Raw genomic sequence first — 25,398 nt, 5'->3', positions numbered from 1 at the left:
GACGTCGCGGTAGTGGTCGGGGTGGTGGTGGTTTTGCTTGACGTGGGAGTTGTAGTCATTGCAGTTGTAGTTGACGTCGCAGTAGTGGGTGACACCGCGGCTGTGGACGGTGTGGTGGTGGTTTCGGTAGTCATTTCAGTAGTAGTTGACGTCGCGGTAGTGGTCGGCGTGGTGGTGGTCGGTGTGGTGGTGGTTTTGCTTGTCGTGGAAGTTGTAGTCGTTGCAGTAGTAGTTGATGTCGCGGTAGTGGTCGGTGTGGTGGTGGTTTCGGTTGTCGTGGGAGTTGTAGTCGTTTCAGTAGTAGTTGATGTCGCGGTAGTAATTGACGCCACGGCAGTGGTCGGCGTCGCGGTAGTGGTCGGCATGGTGGTGGTTTCGGTTGTCGTGGCAGCTGTAGTCGTTTCAGGAGTAGTTGACGCCACGCTAGTGGTCGGCGTGGTTCTGCTTTCGGTTGTCGTGGGAGTTGTAGTCATTGCAGTTGTAGTTGACGTCGCGGTAGTGGTCGGTGTGGTGGTGGTTTCGGTTGTCGTGGGATTTATTGTCGTTTCAGTAGTAGTTGACGCCGTGGCAGTGGTCGGCGTGGTGGTGGTTTCGGTTGTCGTGGCAGTTGTAGTCGTTTCAGGAGTAGTTGACGCCACGCTAGTGGTCGGCGTGGTTCTGCTTTCGGTTGTCGTGGGAGTTGGAGTCATTGCAGTAATGGTTGACGTCGCGGAAGTGGGTGACGCCGCGGTAGTGGTTGGCGTGGTGGTGGTTTCGGTTGTCGTGAGAGTTGTAGTCGTTGCAGTAGTGGTTGACATTGCGGTAGTGGTCGGGGTGGTGGTGGTTGTTTCTTGACGTGGGAATTGTAGTCGTTTCAGTAGTAGTTGACGTCCGCGGAAGTGCTTGACAGCCGCGGCAGTGGTCTGCGTATTGGTTGTTTCGGTTGTCATGGGAGTTGTCGTCGTTGCAGTAGTAGTTGACGTTGCAGTTGTGGTCGGCAAGGTGGTGCTATCGGTTGTTGTGGGAGTTGTAGTCGTTCAGTAGTAGTGAACGGCGCGGTAGTGGCGGCATGGTTATGCTTTTGGTTGTCGTTGGGAGTTGTAGTCATTGCATTAGCTGTTGACATCGCGGAGTGGTCGGCGTGGTTATTCTTTCGGTTGTCGTGGGAGTTGTCCATTTCAGTAGTGGTTGACTCGCGGTAGTGGTCGGGGTGGTGGTGGTTTTGCTTGACGTGGGAGTTGTAGCCGTTTCAGTAGTAGTTGATGTCGCGCTACTGGTCGGTGTGGTTGTGCTTTCAATTGTTGTGGGAGTTGTCGTCGTTGCAGTAGTAGTTTGACGTTGCAGCTGTGGTCGGCGTGGTGTGCTATCGGTTGTCCGTGGGAATATAGTCCGTTGCAGTAGTCAGTGATGTCGCGGACTGTTCGGCGTGGTTTTGCTTTCAGTTGTTGTGGGGAGTTCTCGTCGTTGCAGTAGTAGTTGACGTTGCGTTGTGGTTGGCATGGTGGTGCTATCGGTTGTTGTGGGAGTTGTAGTCATTTCAGTAGTAGTTGACGGCGCGGTAGTGGTCGGCATGGTGGAGGTTTCGGTCATCGTGAGAGTTGTACTCGTTGCAGTAGTAGCTGAGGCCACAGTAGTGGTCATCGTGGTGGTGGTTTTAGTCGTCGTGGGAGTTGTCGTCATTGCAGTAGTAGTTGACGTTGCAGTTGTGGTCGGCGTGGTGGTGCTATCTGTTGTCGTGGGAGATGTAGTCGTTGCAGTAGTCGTTGATGTCGCGGTACTGGTCGGCATGATTGTGCTTTCAATTGTTGTGGGAGTTGTAGTCGTTGCAGTAGCTGTTGACATCGCGGCAGTGGTCGGCGTGGTTGTGGTTTCGGTTGTCGAGGGAGGTGTAGTCGTTTCAGTAGTAGTTGATGTCGCGGTAGTGGTCGGAATGGTTATGATTTCGGTTGTTGTGGGAGTTGTTGTCGGTGCTGTAGCTGTTGACATCGCGGCAGTGGTCAGCGTGGTTATGCTTTCGGTTGTCGTGGGAGTTAGAGTCGTTGCAGTAGTTAGTTGACGCTGCGGTAGTGGGTCGGCGTGGTGGTGGTCGGTGTGGTGGTGGTGTTTGGGTTGTCATGGGAGTTGTCGTCGTTGCAGTAGTAGTTGACGTTGCAGTTGTGGTCGGCATGGGGGTGCTATCGGTTGTCGTGGGAGTTGTAGTCGTTCAGTAGTAGTTGATGTCGCAGTAGCAGTTGACGTTGCGGTAATAGGTCGGCGTGGTGGTGGTTTTGCTTGACGTGGGAGTTGTAGTCGTTGCAGTAGTAGTTGACGTCGCGGAAGTGGTTGATGCCGCGGCAGTGGTCGGAGCGGTTCTACTTTCGGTTTGTCGAAGGAGTTGTAGTCGTTTCAGTAGTAGTTGATGTCGCGCTACTGGTCGGATGTGGTTGTGCTTTCAAATGTTGTGGGAGTTGTCCGTCGTTGCAGTAGTAGTTGATGTCACAGTAGTGGGTGATGCCGTGGCAGTGGTTGGTGTTGGTGATGGGTTTCCGGTTGTCGTGGGAGTTGTAGTCGTTTCAGTAGCCACAGATTCTGGAGTACTTGGTGTAGAGGGAAATGGTTCTGCTTATGTCTGTGATGGTCAAAGTGGTGGCAGTTGTAGTACTGTATGGCGCAATTGTCATAGGAGGCGTACAGATGGAGTCTGTGGCTGTAGGAGCAGGTGGAGTGATGGATTGTGCTGGCGATAGGAGAAGGAGGGTGTAGCGGTGCATTGTGTTGCTGTAGGAGCAAGAAGTGTTGCTGTGGATTGTGTAATTGTTGAAGGAGGTGTAGAGGTGGCTGTCCCACTGCAGACAAAAGAGGTGTAGTTGTGGACTTATTCCTGTAGGAGCTGGTGGTGTAGTGGTGAGTTGTGCAAATGTTGCAGGAAGAGTAGAGGTGGATTGTTGCCAATGTAGAATAAGAAGGTAACGTGGACTGTGCCACTATAGGAGCAGCAGGTGTGCTGGTTGAATATGCGGTTCTTGCAAGAGATGTAGTGCTGGAGTGTGTGACTGTAAGAGAAAGAGGTGTAGTTGTGGACTGTGCTACTGTAGGAGCAGAAAGGTTAGTGGTGGGTTGTGCCACTGTAGGATAAATCGCTGTTTTTGTGGATTGTTCAACTGTAGGAACTGGTGGTTTAGTGGTGAATTGTGCAGTTGTTGCAAAAGATGTAGTTGAGGACTGTGCCATTATAGGATCAGAAGGTTTAGTGGTGGATTGTGCCAATTTAAGAGCAGGAGATGTAGTTGAGGACTGTGTCATCATAGGCGCAGCAGGTGTACTGGTGGATTGTACCACTGTAGTAACTGGTTGTGTAGCGGTGGATTGTGCCACTGTAGAAGCTGGTGGTGTAGTGGTGAAGTCTGTGGCTGTGGGAGCAAGGGGTGTAGCAGTGGAGTGTGACACTGTAGGAGCAAGAGGTGTAGTTGTGGATGGTGCAGTTGTTACAGGAGGTTCAGTAATAGAGTCTGTGGCTGTAGGAGCTGGTAGTGTAGTTGTGGATTGTTGTTCTTTAGGCAAAGGAGGTGTAGTGGTGGATATTGTCACTGTAGGAGCTGGTACTGTATTGATGGATTGTGTGGCTGTAGGAACAGATGGTGTCGTTGTGGATTGTGTTGCTATTGGAACTTTTGGTGTGGATGTTGATTGTACAGTTGTTGTAGGAGATATGGCTACAGGAGGTGGTGGTGTGGTGGTGGATTTTGTTACTGTGGGAGTTGGAGTGGCGTTGGATTGTGCCACTGTCAGGTTTGCAGGCGAAGTCATGGATTGTGCCATTGTAGGAGCTGCTGGCATAGTTGTGAATTGTTCCATTGTTGGAGATTGTGGTGTAGTGATAGAGTGTGCAGTTGTAGTAGCAGAAGGTGTAGCTGTGGGTTGTGTTACTCTAGGATCAGGGTGTATATTTGTTGACTGAGCTACTGTAGAAGTTGGTGTAGTGTTGGATTGTGCAGGTATAAAAGGTGGTGGTGCAGCAGTCGATTGTGTTGCTCTTGGAGTAGTTTTGGATTGTGTTACTGTAGGAGCAGGAGGTGTAGCTGTGGATTGTCCAGCTGTTGCAGGAAGTTCAGTTATGGAGTCTGCGGCTGCAGGAGCAGGAGTTGTAGCAGGGGATTGTGCAGTTGTTGCATGAGGTTCAGTGATGGAATCTGTGGTTGTAGAAACTGGAAGTGTAGTTTTGGACTGTGTCACTGTAAGAACAGGATGTGTAGTTGTGGATTTTTCCTCTGTAGGAGCTGGTGGTGTAATTGTGGACTGTGCCACTATATGAGCAGGAGGTGAAGTGGTGAAGTCTGCAGCTGTAGGAGCAAGAGGTGTAGTGATGGATTTTGCCGCTGCTGGAACTGGTGTTGTAGTGGTTGTTTTTGCAGTAGTAGCAGGACTACTAGATGATGGTGTGGTCACATAACTTGTAGCAGTGAGTAATGTGCTCCATTGTGCAGTAGTTGAGGTAAGCTGTACTCCAGAACTCAGCATTGCATTGACGGATGTTGTTGTTGAACTGAGACTTGTCATTTTTGCAGGTCGCGTGGTAGGTCTGCAGTGTCGGTGGCGTCGATGGTGTCGGTGGTTGTGATCGTGGCATTCATCGCTGTTTAGGCTGAAGCGCTTCATGTGGGCTTTATTGGCCATGGTCGCAGTTGCGAATTCCTTTGTCGTGGTCCATGGTACCATAGTAGTGGTTTTGTAGCTGTTTCAGTTGTAATTGATGTGGTTGAAAGAAATGCCTTGTTTTCAACTTGAGCATTAATTGTTGATGCTAGAGGAGGAATTGTAGCTGTGAGAGTGTCAGAGATTTCATGTTTAATTCTTAGTTTTATTCCGGAACAATCAGTTTCAAACCAAATTACTAAAGTCACTCTTTGGCAAGTTTGCTGTTTAAATTTACGGTAGAACACAAGCAGGATAATTTAACAATGGCTTTTTAATGTACTATTTTTGCTATTATTACTTCTATATGATTTTTTTTTATTCAGTACAAGATTGTTTGTATTTAATAAGTCAGTGGTACATTATGTTATTTTGCTACTTCTATATAGTTGTATATGTGTGTGTGTGTGTGTGTGCATATATCCTTACCTGTAAAAAAAAACAGGGCAACTATTGAAATCTTATCCATGTTTGCAAGTCGTTCTCCCCACCTGAAAGGTAAAGATTTTGTTTTAATTTTATTACATCTTCAGTGTTTGGGACCACGGACTAATTAGTCTGCACTACTCAGTAATGTGGCTTGGCATTTAGAAAAGTATCTTTCCATTACTATTGTGGTCAGTTTTGTGTCTTTCACCATGTTTCCCAAAAATGTGACACTAATGTGACACTTTCCGTGAAGAAAGAGCCACCCAGATCACAGATAGATCATTTTACACTTTTACAATGGCCCTGACCATGGCTATAAATGGCATTATTATTATGATTTTTAGTAACTAGCACAGATTAGTTGCATAAAGTAATAAACCATTTCATGTGCACTTTGAGAATCACTCGGTGAAAGAAAAATTGAGACATTTCAGCAAAATCACAAATTAAGAAAGTTTAAGGAAAATATTGTGGCTTGTAGTATGACCACAGTTTAACTGATCCTAATGATTGCAGATGTCATATGGACTGTCCAAGGCATTTCAGAGGCTATGGGCACACTATCCAACTGTCCTTGAAACTAAGAATGTCACGTCAATGTTTGAAATTTAGGGCTATCAGAACTCTCAGTACAGGCAATATGCTAGTGCAAAGTCTACATACACCAAACGGCTCCTGTGCCAACAAAGGTGGTCAGATAATTGCCATAGTTTTCTCATACAAAATGTTCAATTAATGCTGTAAATTACAGCAGAAATGAAAGCCTACTGAACTATTGTCTTTGGACTGAAATAAACGTTCTGCATTTCTCAGTAATAATGCTAATCCAACTGACAACACAAACCCTTGATTCCAGTAGCTAACTTCATTGTTCAGTTACCCATCAATGCTATCTAATATTTGTGACAGTAACTCTAAACTGGTAATTAATTATTCTACACAGGCTACTGATCAATGTATCCAACAGGAGAAATATGTCAAGTGCAATGTAATGCGCTGCACTCTGGGTTCAGATGGGGCGAAGAAGGATGCACAAACAGTGTTCATTACGAACATTTCTTTGAACATCTACACACAGTGAGAGGTATAGGCGCTAATACATGGAAATAATGCTCTCAGGCCAAAGACCGGTGTAGTTTGAAGGGGGGGGGGCAACAATCAATGCCCTTATTTCTTTCTTCGGCCCGGCCAGTGAGAAGGAGAGCCGATGCGGGAGACGACCCCAAGACATCGGCGAATCATTACACGACCCCGACCCCAAACGCAACCCCCCCTTCCAAGTGCCCCCACGACCTACCAGTTCCCTGTGCCCCCGTTTCCCTCCCTTTCCCCTGTCTGTTGACCCACACAACTTTGAATAAACCCCCCCCCTTTCTCGCAACCCTCGTGACTGTGCCAGTGCTTCTTCCTTACAACCCCTTTTTCTCAAGGACCTGCATCTCCAATCAGCCTTCCCAGTCTACTTAGCACTCCTCAGGCTTTCCTCTCCCCTTCACTGGGTAACAAACTCACCGCCTTACATTCCCTGTAAGTCCCCACAACAACCAACCAACCAATGTCTACAACCACTTGTCCCAAGCGGGGTCACTGTGAGTCAGAGCCTACCCGGCACCACAGCACAAGGCCAAAGGGGGAGAGGACACACCCTGGACAGGACACCAGTCCACCAGAAGGCACCCCAAGCAGAACCAAAACCCCAGACTCGCCACACAGCAGGCACTAGTCAAACCCACCACTCCACCGCACCCCCACAATTCAGCCATTTACAATAAAACCATTTTCTCACCCAAACTCCAGTAAGGGTTAGGGTTATTACAATAATTTTGTCATGAGCCCTTGTCATTGACTCTCTCAAGGTGGCACAAGGTGCCTGTTTCTCTTGTTTTAATTACTGCTTTAAATGACAGTTATCATTTTGGGAGTTGCAATACAGTCTTGGTAATCCTCTAAATTCTGTTTTTGAGATACTGCAGGAATGCAGTGCTACCTGCTCCACCACTGTGCTACTTACAACTATGTTCATGAGATGAACAAAATAGATGCATTAAAACTAACTGAAACTCATAACTGTCGTAAATGAAAAAAAAAACAAAACTTTTTTTTTTTAATGTACCTTTACAGAATGAGAATTATATCATATCATTTTCACCCAGAACCTGCCCTTTAATATTCATTTTACTTATTTGTCCAGGTTGAGTATCCTGCACATGAGGATTGTTGTTTAATGGTCATTACTTTCTCTTCAAGATACGGAAAAGCTAGTATATGCATTTGTCTACATCGGACATGACGCTATTATGAAATCAGACTCTTAGACTAAAAAAAGGCTCAGAAGCACAGTGATCACTGAAACAATATCACGATTTTTTCTATCATGTCAATTTTTTTAAATGTAAATGAGTTAAACGATACATTATTTTACTATTTTTCTCACACACACACACACACACACACACATTTTCAGAACCGCTTGTCCCATAGGGGGTCACGGGGAACCGGAGCCTACCCGGTAACACAGGGCGTAAGGCCGGAGGGGGAGGGGACACACCCAGGACGGGACGCCAATCCGTCGCAAGGTACCCCAAGTGGGACTCAAATCCCAGACCTACCGGAGAGCAGGACTGTGGTCCAACCCACTGTGCCACTGCGCCACCGCACCCCCTACCTCTTTTTCTCAGTTCAAGAAAAACACTCACCTCTTTTAGATTTTTCCTTTTTTTTTTTTGTGGTCAAATGATGATCCTTCTGTTTTGGTAAAACACTGTGATTAGTTTGTGGATCTCCAGGAGTTTTCAAGTTCTGATGTACTGACTGCTATCCACAGTGTCTCCTGAGCTAGTTTAGTACCTTTCACCGGAGCTGTAGTAACGATCTATTGTGTTTTGAGTGCATGAGAAGGTTTTTAATCTCACCCTAACCCTACCCGTTTGATTAGGTGGGGCCCCCTTGTACTACCTGCACTGTTATACGCCCTAACTGAGGAATGTGACCTTGACGTGAGCATTTGACGTTAATAAAGCCATGCAGTTCTTTGAGCATGATGCTCCTGATGCTCTTTCCTTTTGTTTCCCTGCCCCTCCTGCCTACGCACACTGGTGCTCCTCAACTGTGAGCTGCGATTTCCGTCACCTCTCCTCTGGAGCAGACAGTGGTCCTGGCCTGATCACCATGTCGCAGTATTTGTCCTATCTGATCATACCAAGAGTTGTGCTCTAGCACAGCTGTAATGTTAACAGAGCTGGGGGGCAGGGGGCAGGGAATAAGGGGTGTGAGACAGTAGTGTATTCATCTTGGAGATCTTCATGTGGAAACATGGGCCTCATGCCTTCTGCAAGATGCATTAACATCTCGTACAAGCCTTCTGGTGTCATATACCACAGTGCTTTGAGTAAGTTTTTCAAGGCAGATATGTAAACACAGTAACGTCTTTCGAGCAGAATGTTTTTGAGGGATGCACTTGGGAGTAGCTGATGCATTCCTGTCCTCATCAAAAGCTGATGACGCATCATCACCGGTTAACCTATCAGCTACATTGTGTATTTGGGACCTATTGTTTGGTGACAGTGTCCCACAGGTTGGAAAACTGTCTTTTACAATCATTATAATGATGCTTTGCTAGATCCTCAGACAAGCTTATATTATTCAAAATTCTTAAAGCATAAGTATTTAAAAGTTACCTCAAAACACCTCAAAACCTTGACTGTCTTGGTCTTGCTAAACCAGTTTGATCCGAAGCACAACAAATGTTTGTGAAATCGCTCACTTTCCCATTTACACTATATTACATAAATTTCAGAAAAACCATAGTCTATAGAGAGATCCACGAGTAAAATTCTCCGTGTTCTATTTCAAGCTTTCTAAGGGAAAACATAATTTCTGAAGAAAGCTGCCACTATTTCCACTTTGCTTCCATTTTTTTTTTTCCAGATTACATAAAACTTGGTAACAATTCATTAAATAAACCACTACATATTCATGCATCAGTCTGAGAAAGTACTCTGGCAAGTGTCATTTGGACCCCATATTATTAATATGAACTACAGTTCAAAGGACACCAGTACCTATTTACATACCGGTATATGTCTTATATATTTTACATTTACAATTGCAATTATTAAATATAAAAATATATTTGTACCCTACCATGTAAATTACATCTAAGTTACATTTTCCTCGATAGCCACCACTTGTAAGAGTGTTATTTATGTTATGGGTGTTACTGTGTATGCTCTAAATACAAAATTAATGGGAAGTTAACATTAATAAAGCCATGCCAGTGGGAGGCATGGTAAATAACAATGATGAATACCACATATCTGTTTATTGTGGATGAAAGAAGTTGTCTCCTGCACTTGTTTTTTCTAAGAAACAGCTCCATTGTTTAAACATTTTAATACTGTAATTTTTGCTTACATATTACCTGAGGGTTCCAATTAATGTTATTTGTTACTTTTTCTATGTTTTCTGTGTTACAGTATGTACAGAAAATCAACAACCACTCCATGGATAACAGGGACACACGGCACTCATGGAGAGGTACTGAGACCATTGCAGACTACAAGCCACCACCACAGACCTGTGAGAGTGATGCCTCCCACCGAGATGAGCTCAGCAACTTCTACTCACGTTTGCAACATGCAGGTGTGCAAGCCCCTCCACACCTGGGTGACCGGGTACTGCATGTGACAGTGGCCAGTGTGAGGAAGACCCTAACAAGAGTCAAACATTGAAAAGTTACATATATATAGTTATTACTGTGCTTGTTAGCTTCATAAGACTTTAAATACTACAAAATTAGACACACTGCATATGCAAATTATACAACAAAATACACTTTTCTCTGTTGACTAATCAGACAGGGCTCATACTGTTATAAAAAAAATGCATAACAAGGCACATTTCAGAAATGAACCTGCTGTTACAAGTCTATTTCTTCGATGAATCTCACCACACCTTTCTCACATGCACTGCCATGAAAGAGAAACTTGTTTCTTCCCAGAAATTGCTGCAGCGTGGAAAAGCAGTTTTCTGGCTATAGCACTTTTAATATGGGGTACAGACATAGCTAATCCTTTTGGTCAATTAATTAAAATAATGGCTTTATAGAAATGATGAAAATAAACCAAAAAAGAATGATATGAGTTAAAGTTTTAATTACATCAAAAACATATTGTTCAATACAATCCCTTTTAAAATAAAAAAATAATAATTTTTTCAACATTTGTTTTATTTAGTTAATAATACCAGACAAATACTACGTACAAACAAGTAACATGCACAATACTGTGCAAATAACAGTAGGATCTCATAAACTGCAATAAAGTTTTTTCTTTATTAGTCTTTGCTTCCAAGTATTCCACAAAAATACATACACACCATCTGAAACCACTTGTCCCATACAGGGTCGCTGGGAGCCAGATCCTAACCCGGCAACACAGGTCATAAAGCTGGAGGGGGAGGGGACACACCCAGGAGAGGACACCAGTCCATCGCAAGGCACCCCAAGCAGAACTCGAACCCCAGACCCACCGGAGAGCAGGACCCGGTCCAACCCACTGTGCCACTGCACTCCCCCTTTCCACAAAAGCAATGCTCTTAAAAGTTATCCATCCAAAGAGAAGTGATAGATAAATAGGTCTCTGTCCATGCTCTTTTATGCTGCTGTAAAGTGTGTGTGTTTGTGTATTTAACTGAGAAGAAAGTTGTCACGCCCACAAATCAAGCAGCCGTACCTGATGACAACCAACAAGGCCAGGGATAAAGGCAGGGCCGTCCCAGCACAAGGTTGTAGAATCTTGCAACTCTCCGGCTTGTGAATTCAGCGTTTCATACCTTGTACCCTGTTCCTCGTTCCTGTGTTTACCTGGCTTTTGACCTCTGCTTGCGTTCCCTTGTTCTGAGTCCTGTCTTGTCCCCAAAAAGGCGTTTGCACCCCAATCAACCGACACCTGTCCCTGACCACTGATTTCGCCTGACTCTGGGGGTTTGTTGGATCCGGGATGACCTCACCCACGCCTGGGTCCAAACAACCTACCTCCTGCCTCCCTTCCCTGTCTGTGACAAAAGTCTCGGAATGGATAAAAACAGGAGTGTAACATATACAATTCTGCCTGCCAACTCCCAGCTCACAGAGTAGATTTCCACTTTATTTTTCTCAATATAATTATATCAAAGGACATTTGTGAGTCACACATCCAGACACCTGCAGACACCTGTAAACTGCTGTGCTTCCCTGATTTCAGGCTCTAATAGACTGTGAGTTTAACAGATTTAAGATTAAGCATAAATAATGTGCTTTGAAAGGCAATGAGAGAAAGAGTCAGGCTTAAACTGAAGATGTGTGTTGTTCAATGTGACCTCTCTTTATGTGGTGCTGGAGAAATAGCTTCACTGCTACTATATACACAGCAATACACAACTATATTTTTGTTTAAGCCTGGTGACCCATCACATATTGTGTCTTTAGCAAACTGCTTTAACAATATAAAATTATGGATGAGTAATTTTTTTTTTTTTTATTTCGAAATGCCAGTAAAACAGAGGTACTTGTGGTGGGTGGTGATGCTGAAACTCTTGACACAATCTTTCCTACCAGTGGTATAAACAAGCGTACAGGATATGTTAAAGACTTGGTTATTTTGTTGGACAGAAAAATTCTTGTTGGCTGTGCTGTGTGAACTGGGACATCAAGTTAACATTCATCTACAATGTTGATGCAGAGCACATACACACCTTCATGGCAGCGGTGTTCCCTCATGGCAGTGGCCTCTTTCAGCAGGATTATGTGCCCTGCCACACTGCAAAAATTGTTCAGGAATGGTTTGAGGAATATGGCAAAGAGTTCAAGGTGTTGACTTAGCCTCCAAATTCCCCAGATCTCAATGCAATCCAGCATCTGTGGGATGTGCTGGAAAAACAAACCTGATCCATGGAGGCCCTACCTAACAACTTACAGAATCTGCTGCTAACATCTTGGTCCCAGATACCACAGGACACCTTCAGAAGTCTTGAGGAGTCCATGCCTCAATGAGTCAGAGCTATTTTAATGGCTAGAGAGGGACCAAAACAATATCAGGCAAGTGGTTTTAATGTTTTGGCTGATCTGTATGTGTATATATATATATATATATATATATATATAGATATAGATATAGATATATACACCATCTATTTTCTTTCCCGCTTGTCCTAGGTAGGGTCGCAGTGTCAAAAGGGAGAGCAGAGAAGCTCAGCCACCCCTGTCCCCTGCAACTTCCTCCAGCTCAGCCTAGGGGATCCCCAGCAATTCCCAGGTCAACTGTGAGATATAATCCCTCCAGCGGGTCCTGGGCCAACCTCGGGGCCTCGTCCCAGTTGGCCGTGCCTGGTATACCTCCAAAGGTAGGCGCCCAGGGGGCATCCTTATCAGCTGCTCAACCAGCTCAACTGGCTCCTCTCGATGTGGAGGAGTAGTGGCTCCTCCAGGATGGAGGGGACAGGAGGCTGAGTCTGGGAGCATGGTGGATAGTTTTGTGGAGTGGTGCAAATTAAATCACCTGCAACTCAACATAACAAAGACCAAGGAGTTGGTGGTAGATTTTAGGAAGCAAAAGACCTGTCCGAATCCCGTTAGCATCCGGGGAACAGAGGTGGACATTGCTGAGGACTACAGGTATCTGGGTGTTCACATAGATAATAAGATGGACTGGACTAAAAACACTGAGGTTTTAGCTGCTTGTACTTTCTCAGGAAACTTAGGTCTTCCAGTGTCTGCAGAACCATGCTGCAGATATTCTATCACTCAGTGGTGGCCAGTGTTATCTTCTACACTGTAGCGTGCTGGGGCAGCAGGATGAAGGCAACAGATGCCAATAGACTCAATAAGCTCATCAGGAAAGCTGGCTCTGTCTTGGGGATGGAATTGGAGTCTTTGGTGGAGGTGTTAGAGAGGAGGATGCTGAGGAAATTACTCAGTATTATGGATAATGCCTCTCATCCCCTGCATGCCACGTTGGAAGCACAGCGGAGCAGCTTCAGCCGTAGATTAAGACCACCGAGGCGTACCACAGAACGCCATAGGAGGTCTTTTATACCAGTGGCCATCAGTTTGTATAACTCTTCCCCCTTCTGTCGGGAGTAAAGTGGTAACATCGAGTATAATTGTATAATTATTATGTGCAATATCATTACTTCTTTCAACGTTACTAGCAATATAACCATTTAATATCATGTGAAATTGTTTTAAATTGTTTTAAATTTTAATATAATAATGTAATATAAGGTGTAATATTATGTGCTGTGTCACTTTCTACCTTCCACTTTGCTTTCTTACTTTTTTGTGTACTTTTTTTAAAAAAACTTTTATATTTAATTGTTTTGGTTAATCTGTTTGAGCAATCTCTGGCACAAGAATTTCCTTCGAGATGAATAACATTCTGTCTTATTTTATCTTATCTTATGCCCAAACTCCTCGCCCTATCACGGAGAGTGAGTCCCAACACCCTGCAGAGAAAACTCATTTCAGCCGCTCGGATCCGCAATCTTATTCTTTCAGTCATTACCCAAAGTTCATGACCCTAGGTAAAGGTAGGGATGTAGATCGACCAGTAAATACAGAGCTTTGCCTTGTGGCTCAGCTCCCCCTTTCACCACTAAACCATTAAACATGACCATGAGTTTAATGTTTTTCAGAGGCCTTCCCAGTCACCGGATCTGAATTCAATAGAACACCTTTGGGTTGTGGTGTAGATTTTTTTTTTATTTCCAAGGAGTTCCTGAAAAACCAGTTTTAATTAAAAATCCTATTGTGTGTGCGTGCGGAAATGTGCATGATGTACTCTGTTTTCTGTTTGCACCCATAGTTACAAAATCTGTGATTCAGTTTTAATTGTGTGCAGGGTGAAATCATTCATTCCACCAACCCTTTATGTGCAGCAGGTGTATTGACAGCTATGCAGGTGCTCCCCAGCGCAGGTTCATGATCTCAGCTCTGAAGCACTGGGCACAGCATGATCTGCAGTATTTTAGAACATCAAACAGAGTCTGAATTGTCATGTCATTGTCCAAACCTCTTGTCCCACACGGGGTCACGGGGAGCCGGAGCCTACCCCGGCAACACAGGGCGTAAGGCCGGAGGGGGAGGGGACACACCCAGGACAGGACGCCAGTCCGTCACAAGGCACCCCAAGCGGGACTCAAACCCCAGACCCACTGGACAGCAGGACTGTGGTCCAACCCACTGCGCCACTGCACCACTGCACCCCCTTGCTTTTTTTTTTTTTTTTTTTTTTTTTCATTTTCAGTCTATTGTGCATGGGAACACCAAGCAGGCTGAGGGGGGCAGCATAGTAATTTGGTTGGGGTGTAGCAATCGATAAGGTCTTGTACATATCCAGGAGCAGATCACTGAAGGGTTTTGTAAGCTGTAACCAGAGTGTTGAATTTGATCTGGGCAGCTATAGGAAGTCAATAGAAAGAGCTGGGGAGGAAGGATACATGAGAACTCTTTGATAGGTGAAACACAACTTGTACCACTGTATTCCGTATCAGGTGGAAAAGTTTGATAGCAGAGGCCGTAAAACAGACAGCAGAGAGTTGCAGTATTGACAAAATGAGTAAGTTGTACAATTTCATAGAGTTCTCTACAGAAGACGGACAAGCAGGGAGGTGGAGGATTTTTCTATTGGAGAGGCTGAGTGGTAGGTGGTGATCAGACTTGCAGTCAGAGATGTCTGAGAGGTAGGCAATGATGTGTGAGGAAATGTCTGCAGGGTGCGTGTATGTGGTATCATTCATTTTGGCTGCGTGTGATGCCTGCACTCCTTCACTTGTCCATGGGGCATTGCGACTTCAATGTTCCAATAGATATCCCAGGTGTGAGAAAAGGCATTGCTGTAATAAACTGTTTAATACAGATTCAGTTTCAGAGTGATAAACAAGATATGTGACCTCCCACTCCCCACCACTCACCCACATGGTATTTACTTCAGCTGCCAACTGGGAAATATGTCCTCAAAGAAAAAAATCCCATGTCCTAATGTGACCAATCAACTGACTGACTAATCAAGGTTTTACCTTGTTTTTTATCGGTTTGGGATGGGCAGTTTCTCAACCAACCCCTTGAATTCATAATGACAGCTGAGCTGTGCAATAAATTTTGTCTGTGAATGGTGCATGTGCGTGTATGTGTGTGTTGTTCAGAGGCCAAGCATGCAAACCGGCAAGTCTGTTTCTCAGGGCGGCTGTTTTTAGCAGCCAATAGCTTGCAATGTGCTCTGTTAAACTAAACAAAACTAAATTGCCTTTTGTGTGTGAATGGGTCATTGAATGTGTCTGTGTGAGGCTACCCTGTAATGAACTGACATCTCCTCCAGGACATACCCCCCCTCATTCTTGCCATCCGTCCTGCTCGGATTGGCTCTGGGCTGTTGTGACCCTAACCAGGACAAGCAGTTAACAATACATATGAAAAATGCAAACTCCACTCAAACTGAGCCAGATTTGAACTTACAGCCGAACAGTTGATCTGTTGTGATGCAGCAGCACTACTCAGTACTGCTCCGTAATACCCTGAGGGCAAATGCATTTTTTTATTTTCAGTCATTTTAAAGTCTACAGTTTTAAAGTTAATAAAGTAAACTGTGTCGTAGCCATGATGTATCCTGTCTCTGTCATGAGACTGCAATAAAGAGGGATGCTGAAAACTAGAATAAAATCGGAATAATCAGAACAGAATAAAATCTAACAGTCAATCTTTAATTAACTTAAGAGCTTCATCTTATGGGGGTGCGGTGGCGCAGTGGCGCAGTGGGTTGGACCGCAGTCCTACTGTCCGGTGGGTCTGGGGTTCGAGTCCCGCTTGTGGTGCCTTGCGACAGACCGGTGTCCTGTCCTGGGTGTGTCCCCTTCCCCCTCTGGCCTTACGCCCTGTGTTGCCGGGTAGGCTCCGGTTCCCTGTGACCCTGCAAGGGACAAGCGGTTCTGAAAATGTGTGTGTGTGTGTGCACGTGCGTGCTTCATCTTACATTTTCAACAAGGCCTAACCTATGAAAAAAAATAGAATTTTTGCTGTATTTGCCACACCCCTGACTACACCCCAGACGCAAGCACCTGGTGGTAATCTGCAGCATGGAGCGTAAAGGTTGCCACACCACCACACCCAAGCCGTGGGATCTCTTAGAGACAACCCTCTCACCTGCTTCTCGACCTTCACCTTCTCCTTGCCTAATCTTTGCCTTGCATCTCCCCTCCTTGCTTCTTCGACCCCAAGCCCAGCTTCTCATGGCTTTGACCTTCACCTCACCTCATCAACCACAATTTTGGATCATTCCTCGGAACAATGTCCACACTTTGATTTTTTGACCCATACTTGTCCCCAACCATGAGTATGGCTTTGCCCATCAGGAGTCAAAATAAAAGATCCCACATCTGGGTTCTAGCTTCAGTCGTCGGTCCCTGTGTGTTACAGGATTATTTAGCATTAAATGTCCTTGTCTGAACCGCTTGTCCCACACAGGGAGCCGGAGCCTAACCCAGCAAAACAGGGCGCAAGGCTGGAGGGGGAGGGGACGCACCCAGGATGGGATGCCAGTTCGTCACAAGGCACCCCAAGCGGGACTCGAACCCCAGACCCACCGAAGAGCAGGACCCAGTCCAACCCACTGTGCCACCACGCCCCCCTACTAGCATTAAATGATTTTGCACAAAAATTCTAAGTTATGAACAGGCTTGTGGTCCCAGTTATGGCCCCAGAAATACAAATTTGCAAGCCCCATTTCTGGAAAAGTTGGTATATTTTCTAAAATGAAATAAAAACAAGAATCTGCAATCTGTTAATTCTCTTGAACCTTTATTTAACCGACAAAAGTACAAAGAAAAGATTTTCAATGTTTTCATTGAGCAACTTAATTGTAATTTGTATATATAAATAAATTTAGAATTTGATGCCTGCAACACAGAGGGGGTGCGGTGGCACAGTGGGTTGGACCGGGTCCTCCTCTTCGGCGGTTCTGAAAATGTGTGTGTGTGTGCCTGCAACACACTGAAAAACAGATGCAACAGAGGCATGTTTACCAGCATGTTGCATTGCCTTTCCTTTTAATTTCACTCATTTGGGAACTGAGGATACTAATTGTTGCAGTTTTGCAAGTGGAATTTTTGCCAATTCTTGCTTGATACAAGACTTCAGCTGCTCAACAGTCCATGTTCGTCATTGTCTGGACTGCTGGCAGGTCAGTGAAGCACACACTCTGTGTCTACAAAGCCACGCTACTGTAGCAGGTGCAGAATGAGGCCCAGCGTTATCTTGCTGAACCATAACCATGGACTTCCCAGGAAAAGGCGTTGCCTTGATGGCATCATATGTCTCTGCAAAATCCCAATATATGCCTTCGTGTCAGTGGTACCCTCACACATACGGTACAAGTCACCCATGCCGTGGGCACCTCCATACCATCACAGATGCTGACTTTTACAGATTTCGCTGATAACAGTCCGGTTGGTCCTTCTCCTCTTTGGCACAGAGACCCGACGTCTGTTTTTCCCAAAAACAAGCTGAAACATGGACTCATCTGACCACACGGTTTCCAAAGTACTGCCGAGTCCATATAGCTGTATTTTTCACAGTAACATGACGGTTTCTTATATAACACTGTCTGAGGGCTCAAATGTCACACACATTCATTAGTTGTTTCCGGCCTTGCCCTTTAAGAACTGAAATTTCTCTGGGTTCCCTGAATCTTTTCACAATATTATGTAGTGTAGACGGCAAAAGACCTAAATTCTTTGGCGTTTTGCAATGAGAAATGTTCTTTTTGAGCTGATTGACAGTTCTCTCAGGAAGTTTGGCACAAAGTGGTGAGCCACCACCCCCTCCTTGCTTGCAAAGACTGTGCCTTTTGTTGATGCTCCTTTAATACCCAGTCATGGTACCCTCACCTGTCACCAATTAACCCACTTATTGTGCAATCTTCCAAAACAGTGTGATTTGAATATTCTAGAAACTTTTCACTCTTATTTTGCCTCTGCCCCAACTATCATAGTCTAAATTTGCTAATATTTACAAAATGCAATCAAGTATGTGAGCAGAAAGACTGAAAATCTTTCTTTGTACTTTTGTTAGTTAAATAGAAGTTCAGGAGAATTAATAAATTGTAGGTTTTTGTTTTTATTGCATTTTATAAAATATCCCAACAATTCTAGAAATGGGATTTGTACTTACAATAAAGTCACGATGAGCACTGAAAGTTAATGTGTTTAATTTATATATTACAAGAACAATACTTTTATAATACAAACACAAGAAAAAGTGTGTTAATTATTGACTAAAGCAATAAATTAAGAGAAATAAATTAAAAATGCAAATCACAATATAAAACTGTGCCTAATACTGGTTAACCTCAATGCCACTTGTATATATTTTTATATGATAAATAAGAATAAATAGATTTTATTTTGCTAATTTGTCACTTGTCTCAATAAAAGAATACAACATAAAAACCTTGTTAACTTAAATACATTTCAGATTCCAGCTAAATTTAAAATGTTATATTATAAAATCAGGGGGCGCAGTGGGTTGGACCGGGTCCTGCTTTCCAGTGGGTCTGGGGTTTGAGTCCCGCTTGGGGTGCCTTGCGGCGGACTGGCATCCCGTCCTGGGTGTGTCCCCTCCCCCTCTGGCCTTAAGCCCTGTGTTGCCGGGTAGACTCCGGTTCCCCGCGACCCCATCTGGGACAAGCGGTTCTGAAAATGTGTGTGTGTGTGTGTGTGTGTGTGTGTGTGTGTGTGTATTATAAAATCAGTCTTAAATGAGAAAACATATGAGTAAACATATATAATGGTATAAATGTATAGTTTGAAAACATTTTCATACTGTGAAGAAAACATAATGAGCAGATGGTATGACTGATGACCACACCCAAAGCAGCTTCTATTTGTTCAGAAGAGGTGGTTGTGAAGTCTGTACTGAATGTTGAAAGTACGTCTTCTCTGCCAGCGCCTCCTAATGGCAGCACAGCCACCGGTCAGCAGGCACTGAAATACAGGGGTTGGAGAAGAGGGATGTCAGTCAATGAAAACAACCAATCAGAACACAAGTATAGAATATTTGCTGAGTTTGGGTAAAGTAGAAATGGGATAAAACAAGAAAAACAGCATGAATTTCTTGTGTTATCACACACACACACACACACACACACACACACACACATACACAAACTGGGGAACACTTACACAGAGCAAAATCCAGAAAGGCAGGAGAATGATAATGATACCACATGGGATAATGAAGCCTAAGATCCATGCACTACTTCCTGCAGTGGTGACGTTGCCCAGGGGGGTGGTGAGCAGAAGGATGGGTGTTGTAGTCGTGGTAACACTCAGACCTGCAATTGAATCACTAATTCAGTGCTTCATGAAGTCATTGACCAGCAGTGGTCATCATGTCTCTTTGGGTGCTCAAGACTGACAAAATGATGGAGGACATTAACTGTGTTTACTTAGTAGGGAATATGTAATATTTACATATTTAGCAGACACTTTTCTCCAAAGCAACTTCCAGTGAACTCCATGTAGTGTTATCAGCCCACACACCTTATTCACCACAGTAACTTACACTGCTAGATACACTATTTACACTGGGTCACTCATCCATACATCAATGGAACACACACGCTCTCTGTCACTCACACACTGTGGGGGAACCTGGACAGCATGTCTTTGGACTATGGGAGGAAACCCACACAGACACAGGGAGAACATGCAAACTCCACACAAACTGAATAGGGATTAAACCCATATCCCCTCACACCACCCAGACACCGTGAGAGAGAAGAGCTACTCGCTGTGCCACAGTGTCACCTAATAGAGAAGTGTGAAAGAACAAAGTTAACATACATCTACTACAAATATAAGGTTTACTTGCTTTTGAAAAGCTGAGAAATTTACTTGACCCATGTTGCTTCCGAACCCTAATCCCTCAGCCTTACACCCAGTGATTCCAGGATATCTGGATCCAGATCACTGCAACTCTGATCAGGACCAGTGGTTACTGAAAATGGATGGAGGGATGTAAAAACTGGTACTCTATTTAAAAGAAGAAATACAATAATGTTAAACATACCACTGGCTATCAGGATTCCAGAAAGGAAGGGGGTCGGGTTAGTGATGTCTCCTTCTTTGAAGATATAGATTACATCAGCTTGTATCTGGTTACTCATCGTGATAAGACTGAAACAAAGAAAATAAACAATCCCATAGTAAGTCAGCATTATCTGAAAAAAGTATAACTCAGTATTTTCAGCCTTTATCTCCATGATTAACAATTCATTTTTATTTAGAATTTAGCTAGTCATGTGGAGTTGATGACTTACGTGAAGTTTGCTGGTGGAAAGACAAAAGGATTTGCTGTTGCATTGTTCAGTATTTTATTCAGCTGAGGTTTGTACATCCAACAAGAGAATAAAACCAAGAAGACAGAGATTAAACAAAATGTCACATCAGCCCTCATAACTGTTCTTATTTCCGCTGATAAAATAATGATGAAATACACATTGAAGTGCAATTTTGTCTCCTACAGTGTGTGTCCCCTTATTCTATGGCTCTAAGAGAAGACAGAATGCTCAGCTGCTGGTTTACTGGAGTGTGAACATCAGCGTTGGTTCTATTCTTTCGACAATGAATGGTGATCTCACCAAAGTATTGATGGAGTCCTGGATCTGGATGTAAGTGGAATTCATGATCTGGTTATTCTGAGAGATGTTGACGTTGTTGATTGCAAACACAAATTTGAGAGCAAAGGAGTGGTTGGATAACTCTGGAATAAAATGGGAAAAATAATGCTGATATTTAACCTATTTTCAACTTTAGGACAACAATGTGAGTTAAGGATTAATTTGGCAGAGCAAACCTTTAATAACACTTAGCAAACATTTAGGGGACTGAACAAAAGATACAGTACCAGTCAAAAGTTTGGATACACCTGCAGAGTACTTGTATGGAATGTCTTCCAAGGTGCAGAAGAGCTTGGAAGACAAGTTCACCAAATGTGTTATGAAAAAATATTTTCAGCAAGTGTGTCCAAACCTTTCACTGGTACTGTGAATGAGAAAATCTGGAATCATTCATTTAACCAGCCTCATATGATCATCGAACTCCACTGTCTCCCAGCTGTGAGGATTTTACAAAGTACATTTGCTAGGTGTCAGTATTATGAACATCAGAGCTATACATTTTTGAATATATAAACATTTTGCACTTTCAATATTGAACTACAGCCTTCCAGTCCCAGTTCTGTTTGTAAGTTGAAGACGTCTTGGAAATCTGTGCAACTGTTCTCCTGCTACCTGTACATTGTAACAAAAGGCAGGGGGACACGGACACCATCTGAACCGCTTGTCCCATATGGGGAGCCGGAGCCTAACCCGGCAACACAGGGCGTAAGGCTGAAGGGGGAGGGGACACACCCAGAGCAGGATGCCAGTCCATCACAAGGCACCCCAAGCGGGACGCGAACCCCAGACCCACCAGAGAGGACAAGGGCCAACCCACTGTGCCAATGCCCCCCCCCCCCCCCCCCCCAAAATGCAGGGATGAAACAGAAATTACGAGAGGAGGAGGACTTACTTTCATAAGTAATATTCTGCACCATCTGTGGATTGTCCAAGGATCTGAGTTTGAAGTTAAACAGATTGTGTGCCACACTGAGCACGTTGGTTTCAGAGGGTGCTGGCAATATGGTTTCAAACACCAGACGAATGGAGATGAGCACTGATCCAATACTGGAAAAAAAAAACAGTTAAAAGAAACAAAGTCAGCCTTTTGGATCAGTTTAAATATGAAAGATGCTGAGTATATTGATGCCAGAACAGTTTCTGATACAAGGACTACTTCACAGAAACAAAGAGAGTTGGGTTAATGATCTCAATCACATTACTCTGCAAAATCTACTTTGTAAAATGATCAATCAAAAAAGGACTGCAAAAGAACACTTACCTGATAGGAAACCCTGTTGCTACTGGAGAAGTCGTTGTAGTAGATAGGGTTGTGGGTGGAGTTGTGGTTGTAGCTGCAATTGTGGTTGTGGATGAGCTTGTGGTTGTGATTGTAGTGGTGAAATCAAGACCTATTAGGTGAAAAAATGCAACACTTCATGAAGAAAAGGTTCAGCAATCGCTGCACAATGTGATTAATGCATATTAAAAGATAAAAATCATTGTTCTCAATAACAATTTGACACCTGAAATACACAAAATATTCTGATAATTAAAAAAAAAGTAAAAAAGATTCCTCTGAAAAAAAAAAAAATACCAAGATGCAAAATGATAAAAATAAGTACATGACCAAGATGACTTCCATAAACTAAAATACAAATTATGAATGTCTATGTAAAAACATAGTGATAACAATATTGAACATACCGCTGATTCTCAGCATCTCGGAGAGGTAAGGGCTCGGGTTGCTGACGTCGCCCTTTCGAACGGCGTAACTCACGACGGCCTCTACCTGGTCACCCGTCACGCTGAAACAGAAATCGGCAGAGTGAAAACGCAGTCCTGTCAGGACAAAACACCGACTTCATCTGATCAAAATGTAGCCCAGATGTTCCTGGTGTGCTAAAAGCACGTTGTGTACGGAAGGCATAATTTTTGCCACTTCGCATTTAGCTTGCCACCGGGAGAACGTGACTTACGTGAAATTTGCCCGTGGAAAGACGACGGGAGTTGCTGGTTGACTGTTCAGCATTCTGTTCATCTGGGGTTTGAACATCCAACGAGAGAGAAAACGAGATGACGGGTTAGGCAAGAATCGGCCTTAGAAGCCTACGAGAGCTACGCAAACGCGTGAAAAGTGCTGCCTTGCGATATCCAGGGAATCGCAAAAGTATAGCTGCTGCTACATTCGCTGTAGCGCCAAGACGGAGTGTGAACATGTGCGCGGCTCCTATGTCCTCTGCGATGACTGGCGACCTCACCAGAGTATTGATGGTGTCCTGGATCTGGCTGTAAGTGGCATTCATGATCTGATCATTCGGAGAGATGGTGACGTTCCCCATCGAGAAGGTAAAGTTGAGCACAAAGGAGCTGTTGGACACCTCTAGAAGAACAGCGGAAATACAATGTTGAGCCTTGCTTTACGCTACTTGAAGCAGTACAGGTGGAACACCTGTTCTGGGTGCAAGGTGCACGGCTAACACCGTACTTTCAGGAGCTGTGCTAGGAGGAAGAGAGAGGGAGAGCCCGGCATCGTTAATGCGTTTCCATGACGTTCAGTTAATCAGATTCCGGTGAGCGCTGAAACACGCTGACTCCCAGGCCTGAGACTTGTGCAAAAAAATAGCAATAGCATAAAACTGCTTTCCTGCCACACGTACACGTTTTGCAGACGGCCGCCAAGGAAAAGGCGAAATCGGGGACATGAGGAGTGGCGTACAGTGTTGGCAAACTCACCTTTATAAGTGTAACTCTGGAGCCTCTGCGAGCTGTTCGAGGCCGTGAGTCGCGAGTCCAAGAAAGTGTTTGTTGCATTCAGCACGCCACTCTCATTGAGCAATGGATTTGCATTTTCAAACGTCAGGAGGATGACGAGACGCGCTGATCCCCTGCACGAGAAACGAACAAACAAGCAAACAAAAAAAAAAAAATCAATGGAGAAGGAAGAGACCGCGTCAGCCTCTTGGATCAACTTGAGAAATGTCAGCGGTCGTAAATATATCTGTAGCGGGGCAGTGTCGGAGTCATGGGCTTGTTTCGCGGAAGCGCGCGGCGTTGGAAAGTCCGTGGCTGTGTTCAAATTACCACGGAGAGACCGCAAAAGCAGATTGCTGAAGGAAAGACCGCAAAAAAGAAACATACGTGGTCTGAGACCCAGTCGTTCCTGCTGCGGTCGGAAGGGTTGTGGCTGCTGTTGCTGTTGCTGCTGTCGTGGTAACATCAAGACCTGTGGGTAGAAGCCAGGAAGGTTCCCGTTTGAATCGCAACGTGCGGAATTGCCGTTGCATCACGGAAACAGTTACGTAACTCAGCCGGTTCAAAATCAATTAAAAGTTGAAAGAGTTGCAACCGTGCGTCAAAGGGACGGCTGCAATGATGCCGAACGTACCGCTGATTCTCAGCATCTCGGAGAGGTAAGGGCTCGGGTTGCTGACGTCGCCCTTTCGAACGACGTAACTCACGACGGCCTCCACCTGGTCACCCGTCACGCTGAAACAGAAATCGGCAGAGTGAAAAAGCAGTCCTGTCAGGACAAAACACCGACTTCATCTGATCAAAATGTAGCCCAGATGTTCCTGGTGTGCTAAAAGCACGTTGTGTACGGAAGGCATCATTTTTGCCACTTCGCATTTAGCTTGCCACCGGGAGAACGTGACTTACGTGAAATTTGCCCGTGGAAAGACGACGGGAGTTGCTGGTTGACTGTTCAGCATTCTGTTCATCTGGGGTTTGAACATCCAACGAGAGAGAAAACGAGATGACGGGTTAGGCAAGAATCGGCCTTAGAAGCCTACGAGAGCTACGCAAACGCGTGAAAACTACTGCCTTGCCATATTCAGGGAATAGCAAAAGTATAGCTGCTGCTACATTCGCTGTAGCGCCAAGACGGAGTGTGAACATGTGCGCGGCTCCTATGTCCTCTGCGATGACTGGCGACCTCACCAGAGTATTGATGGTGTCCTGGATCTGGCTGTAAGTGGCATTCATGACCTGATCATTCGGAGAGATGGTGACGTTCCCCATCGAGAAGGTAAAGTTGAGCACAAAGGAGCTGTTGGACACCTCTAGAAGAACAGCGGAAATACAATGTTGAGCCTTGCTTTACGCTACTTGAAGCAGTACAGGTGGAACACCTGTTCTGGGTGCAAGGTGCACGGCTAACACCGTACTTTCCGGAGCTGTGCTAGGAGGAAGAGAGAGGGAGAGCCCGGCATCGTTAATGCGTTTCCATGACGTTCAGTTAATCAGATTCCGGTGAGCGCTGAAACACGCTGACTCCCGGGCCTGAGACTTGTGCAAAAAATAGCAATAGCATAAAACTGCTTTCCTGCCCCACGTACACGTTTTGCAGCCGGCCGCCAAGGAAAAGGCGAAATCGGGGACATGAGGAGTGGCGTACAGTGTCGGCAAACTCACCTTTATAAGTGTAACTCTGGAGCCTCTGCGAGCTGTTCGAGGCCGTGAGTCGCGAGTCCAAGAAAGTGTTTGTTGCATTCAGCACGCCACTCTCATTGAGCAATGGATTTGCATTTTCAAACGTCAGGAGGATGACGAGACGCGCTGATCCCCTGCACGAGAAACGAACAAACAAGCAAACAAAAAAAAAAAATCAATGGAGAAGGAAGAGACCGCG

General features: G+C 44.7%; 2 protein-coding genes and 1 long non-coding RNA gene across 5 annotated transcripts; all 3 read right to left on the bottom strand.

The window, feature by feature from the left end:
• Positions 1-1,702: 1,702 nt before the first annotated feature.
• LOC114909682 (mucin-2-like) lies at positions 1,703-4,680 on the bottom strand. The gene is made up of 2 exons (XM_029249513.1): positions 2,557-4,680; positions 1,703-1,774 (listed from the first exon to the last, which is right to left on the bottom strand). The coding sequence occupies exons 1-2, from the start codon at positions 4,672-4,674 to the stop codon at positions 1,703-1,705; spliced, it is 2,190 nt and encodes a 729-aa protein (XP_029105346.1). The 5' UTR covers positions 4,675-4,680.
• Positions 4,681-4,689: 9 nt separating this feature from the next.
• Positions 4,690-9,775, bottom strand: LOC114909683 (uncharacterized). 2 transcript variants are annotated; one of them, XR_003797364.1, is made up of 3 exons: positions 9,706-9,775; positions 5,080-5,141; positions 4,690-4,777 (listed from the first exon to the last, which is right to left on the bottom strand). It is a non-coding gene; the product is annotated as an uncharacterized LOC114909683 (long non-coding RNA). The 2 variants fall into 2 exon arrangements; XR_003797363.1 differs by lacking the exon at positions 9,706-9,775 and adding an exon at positions 7,776-7,967.
• A 6,207-nt stretch (positions 9,776-15,982) lies between these two features.
• Positions 15,983-24,184, bottom strand: LOC114909684 (uncharacterized). 2 transcript variants are annotated; one of them, XM_029249516.1, is made up of 9 exons: positions 24,154-24,184; positions 22,048-22,177; positions 21,679-21,833; positions 20,748-20,869; positions 20,427-20,488; positions 20,177-20,283; positions 19,288-19,439; positions 18,974-19,089; positions 15,983-16,019 (listed from the first exon to the last, which is right to left on the bottom strand). In XM_029249516.1, exons 1-8 carry the CDS (start codon positions 24,167-24,169, stop codon positions 18,994-18,996), a joined length of 840 nt encoding a protein of 279 aa, XP_029105349.1. In that variant the 5' UTR covers positions 24,170-24,184; the 3' UTR covers positions 15,983-16,019; positions 18,974-18,993. The 2 variants fall into 2 exon arrangements, with proteins under 2 accessions (XP_029105349.1, XP_029105348.1); XM_029249515.1 differs by lacking the exon at positions 15,983-16,019 and having other exon boundaries at positions 18,814-19,089.
• Positions 24,185-25,398: the final 1,214 nt, after the last annotated feature.

This window comes from Scleropages formosus, unplaced genomic scaffold, assembly GCF_900964775.1.
Source record: "Scleropages formosus unplaced genomic scaffold, fSclFor1.1, whole genome shotgun sequence".
In the NCBI taxonomy this organism is placed as follows: domain Eukaryota; kingdom Metazoa; phylum Chordata; class Actinopteri; order Osteoglossiformes; family Osteoglossidae; genus Scleropages; species Scleropages formosus.
The sequence above is the reverse complement of the archived record's forward strand: the minus strand, read 5'-3'. Positions and strand labels throughout refer to the sequence as shown.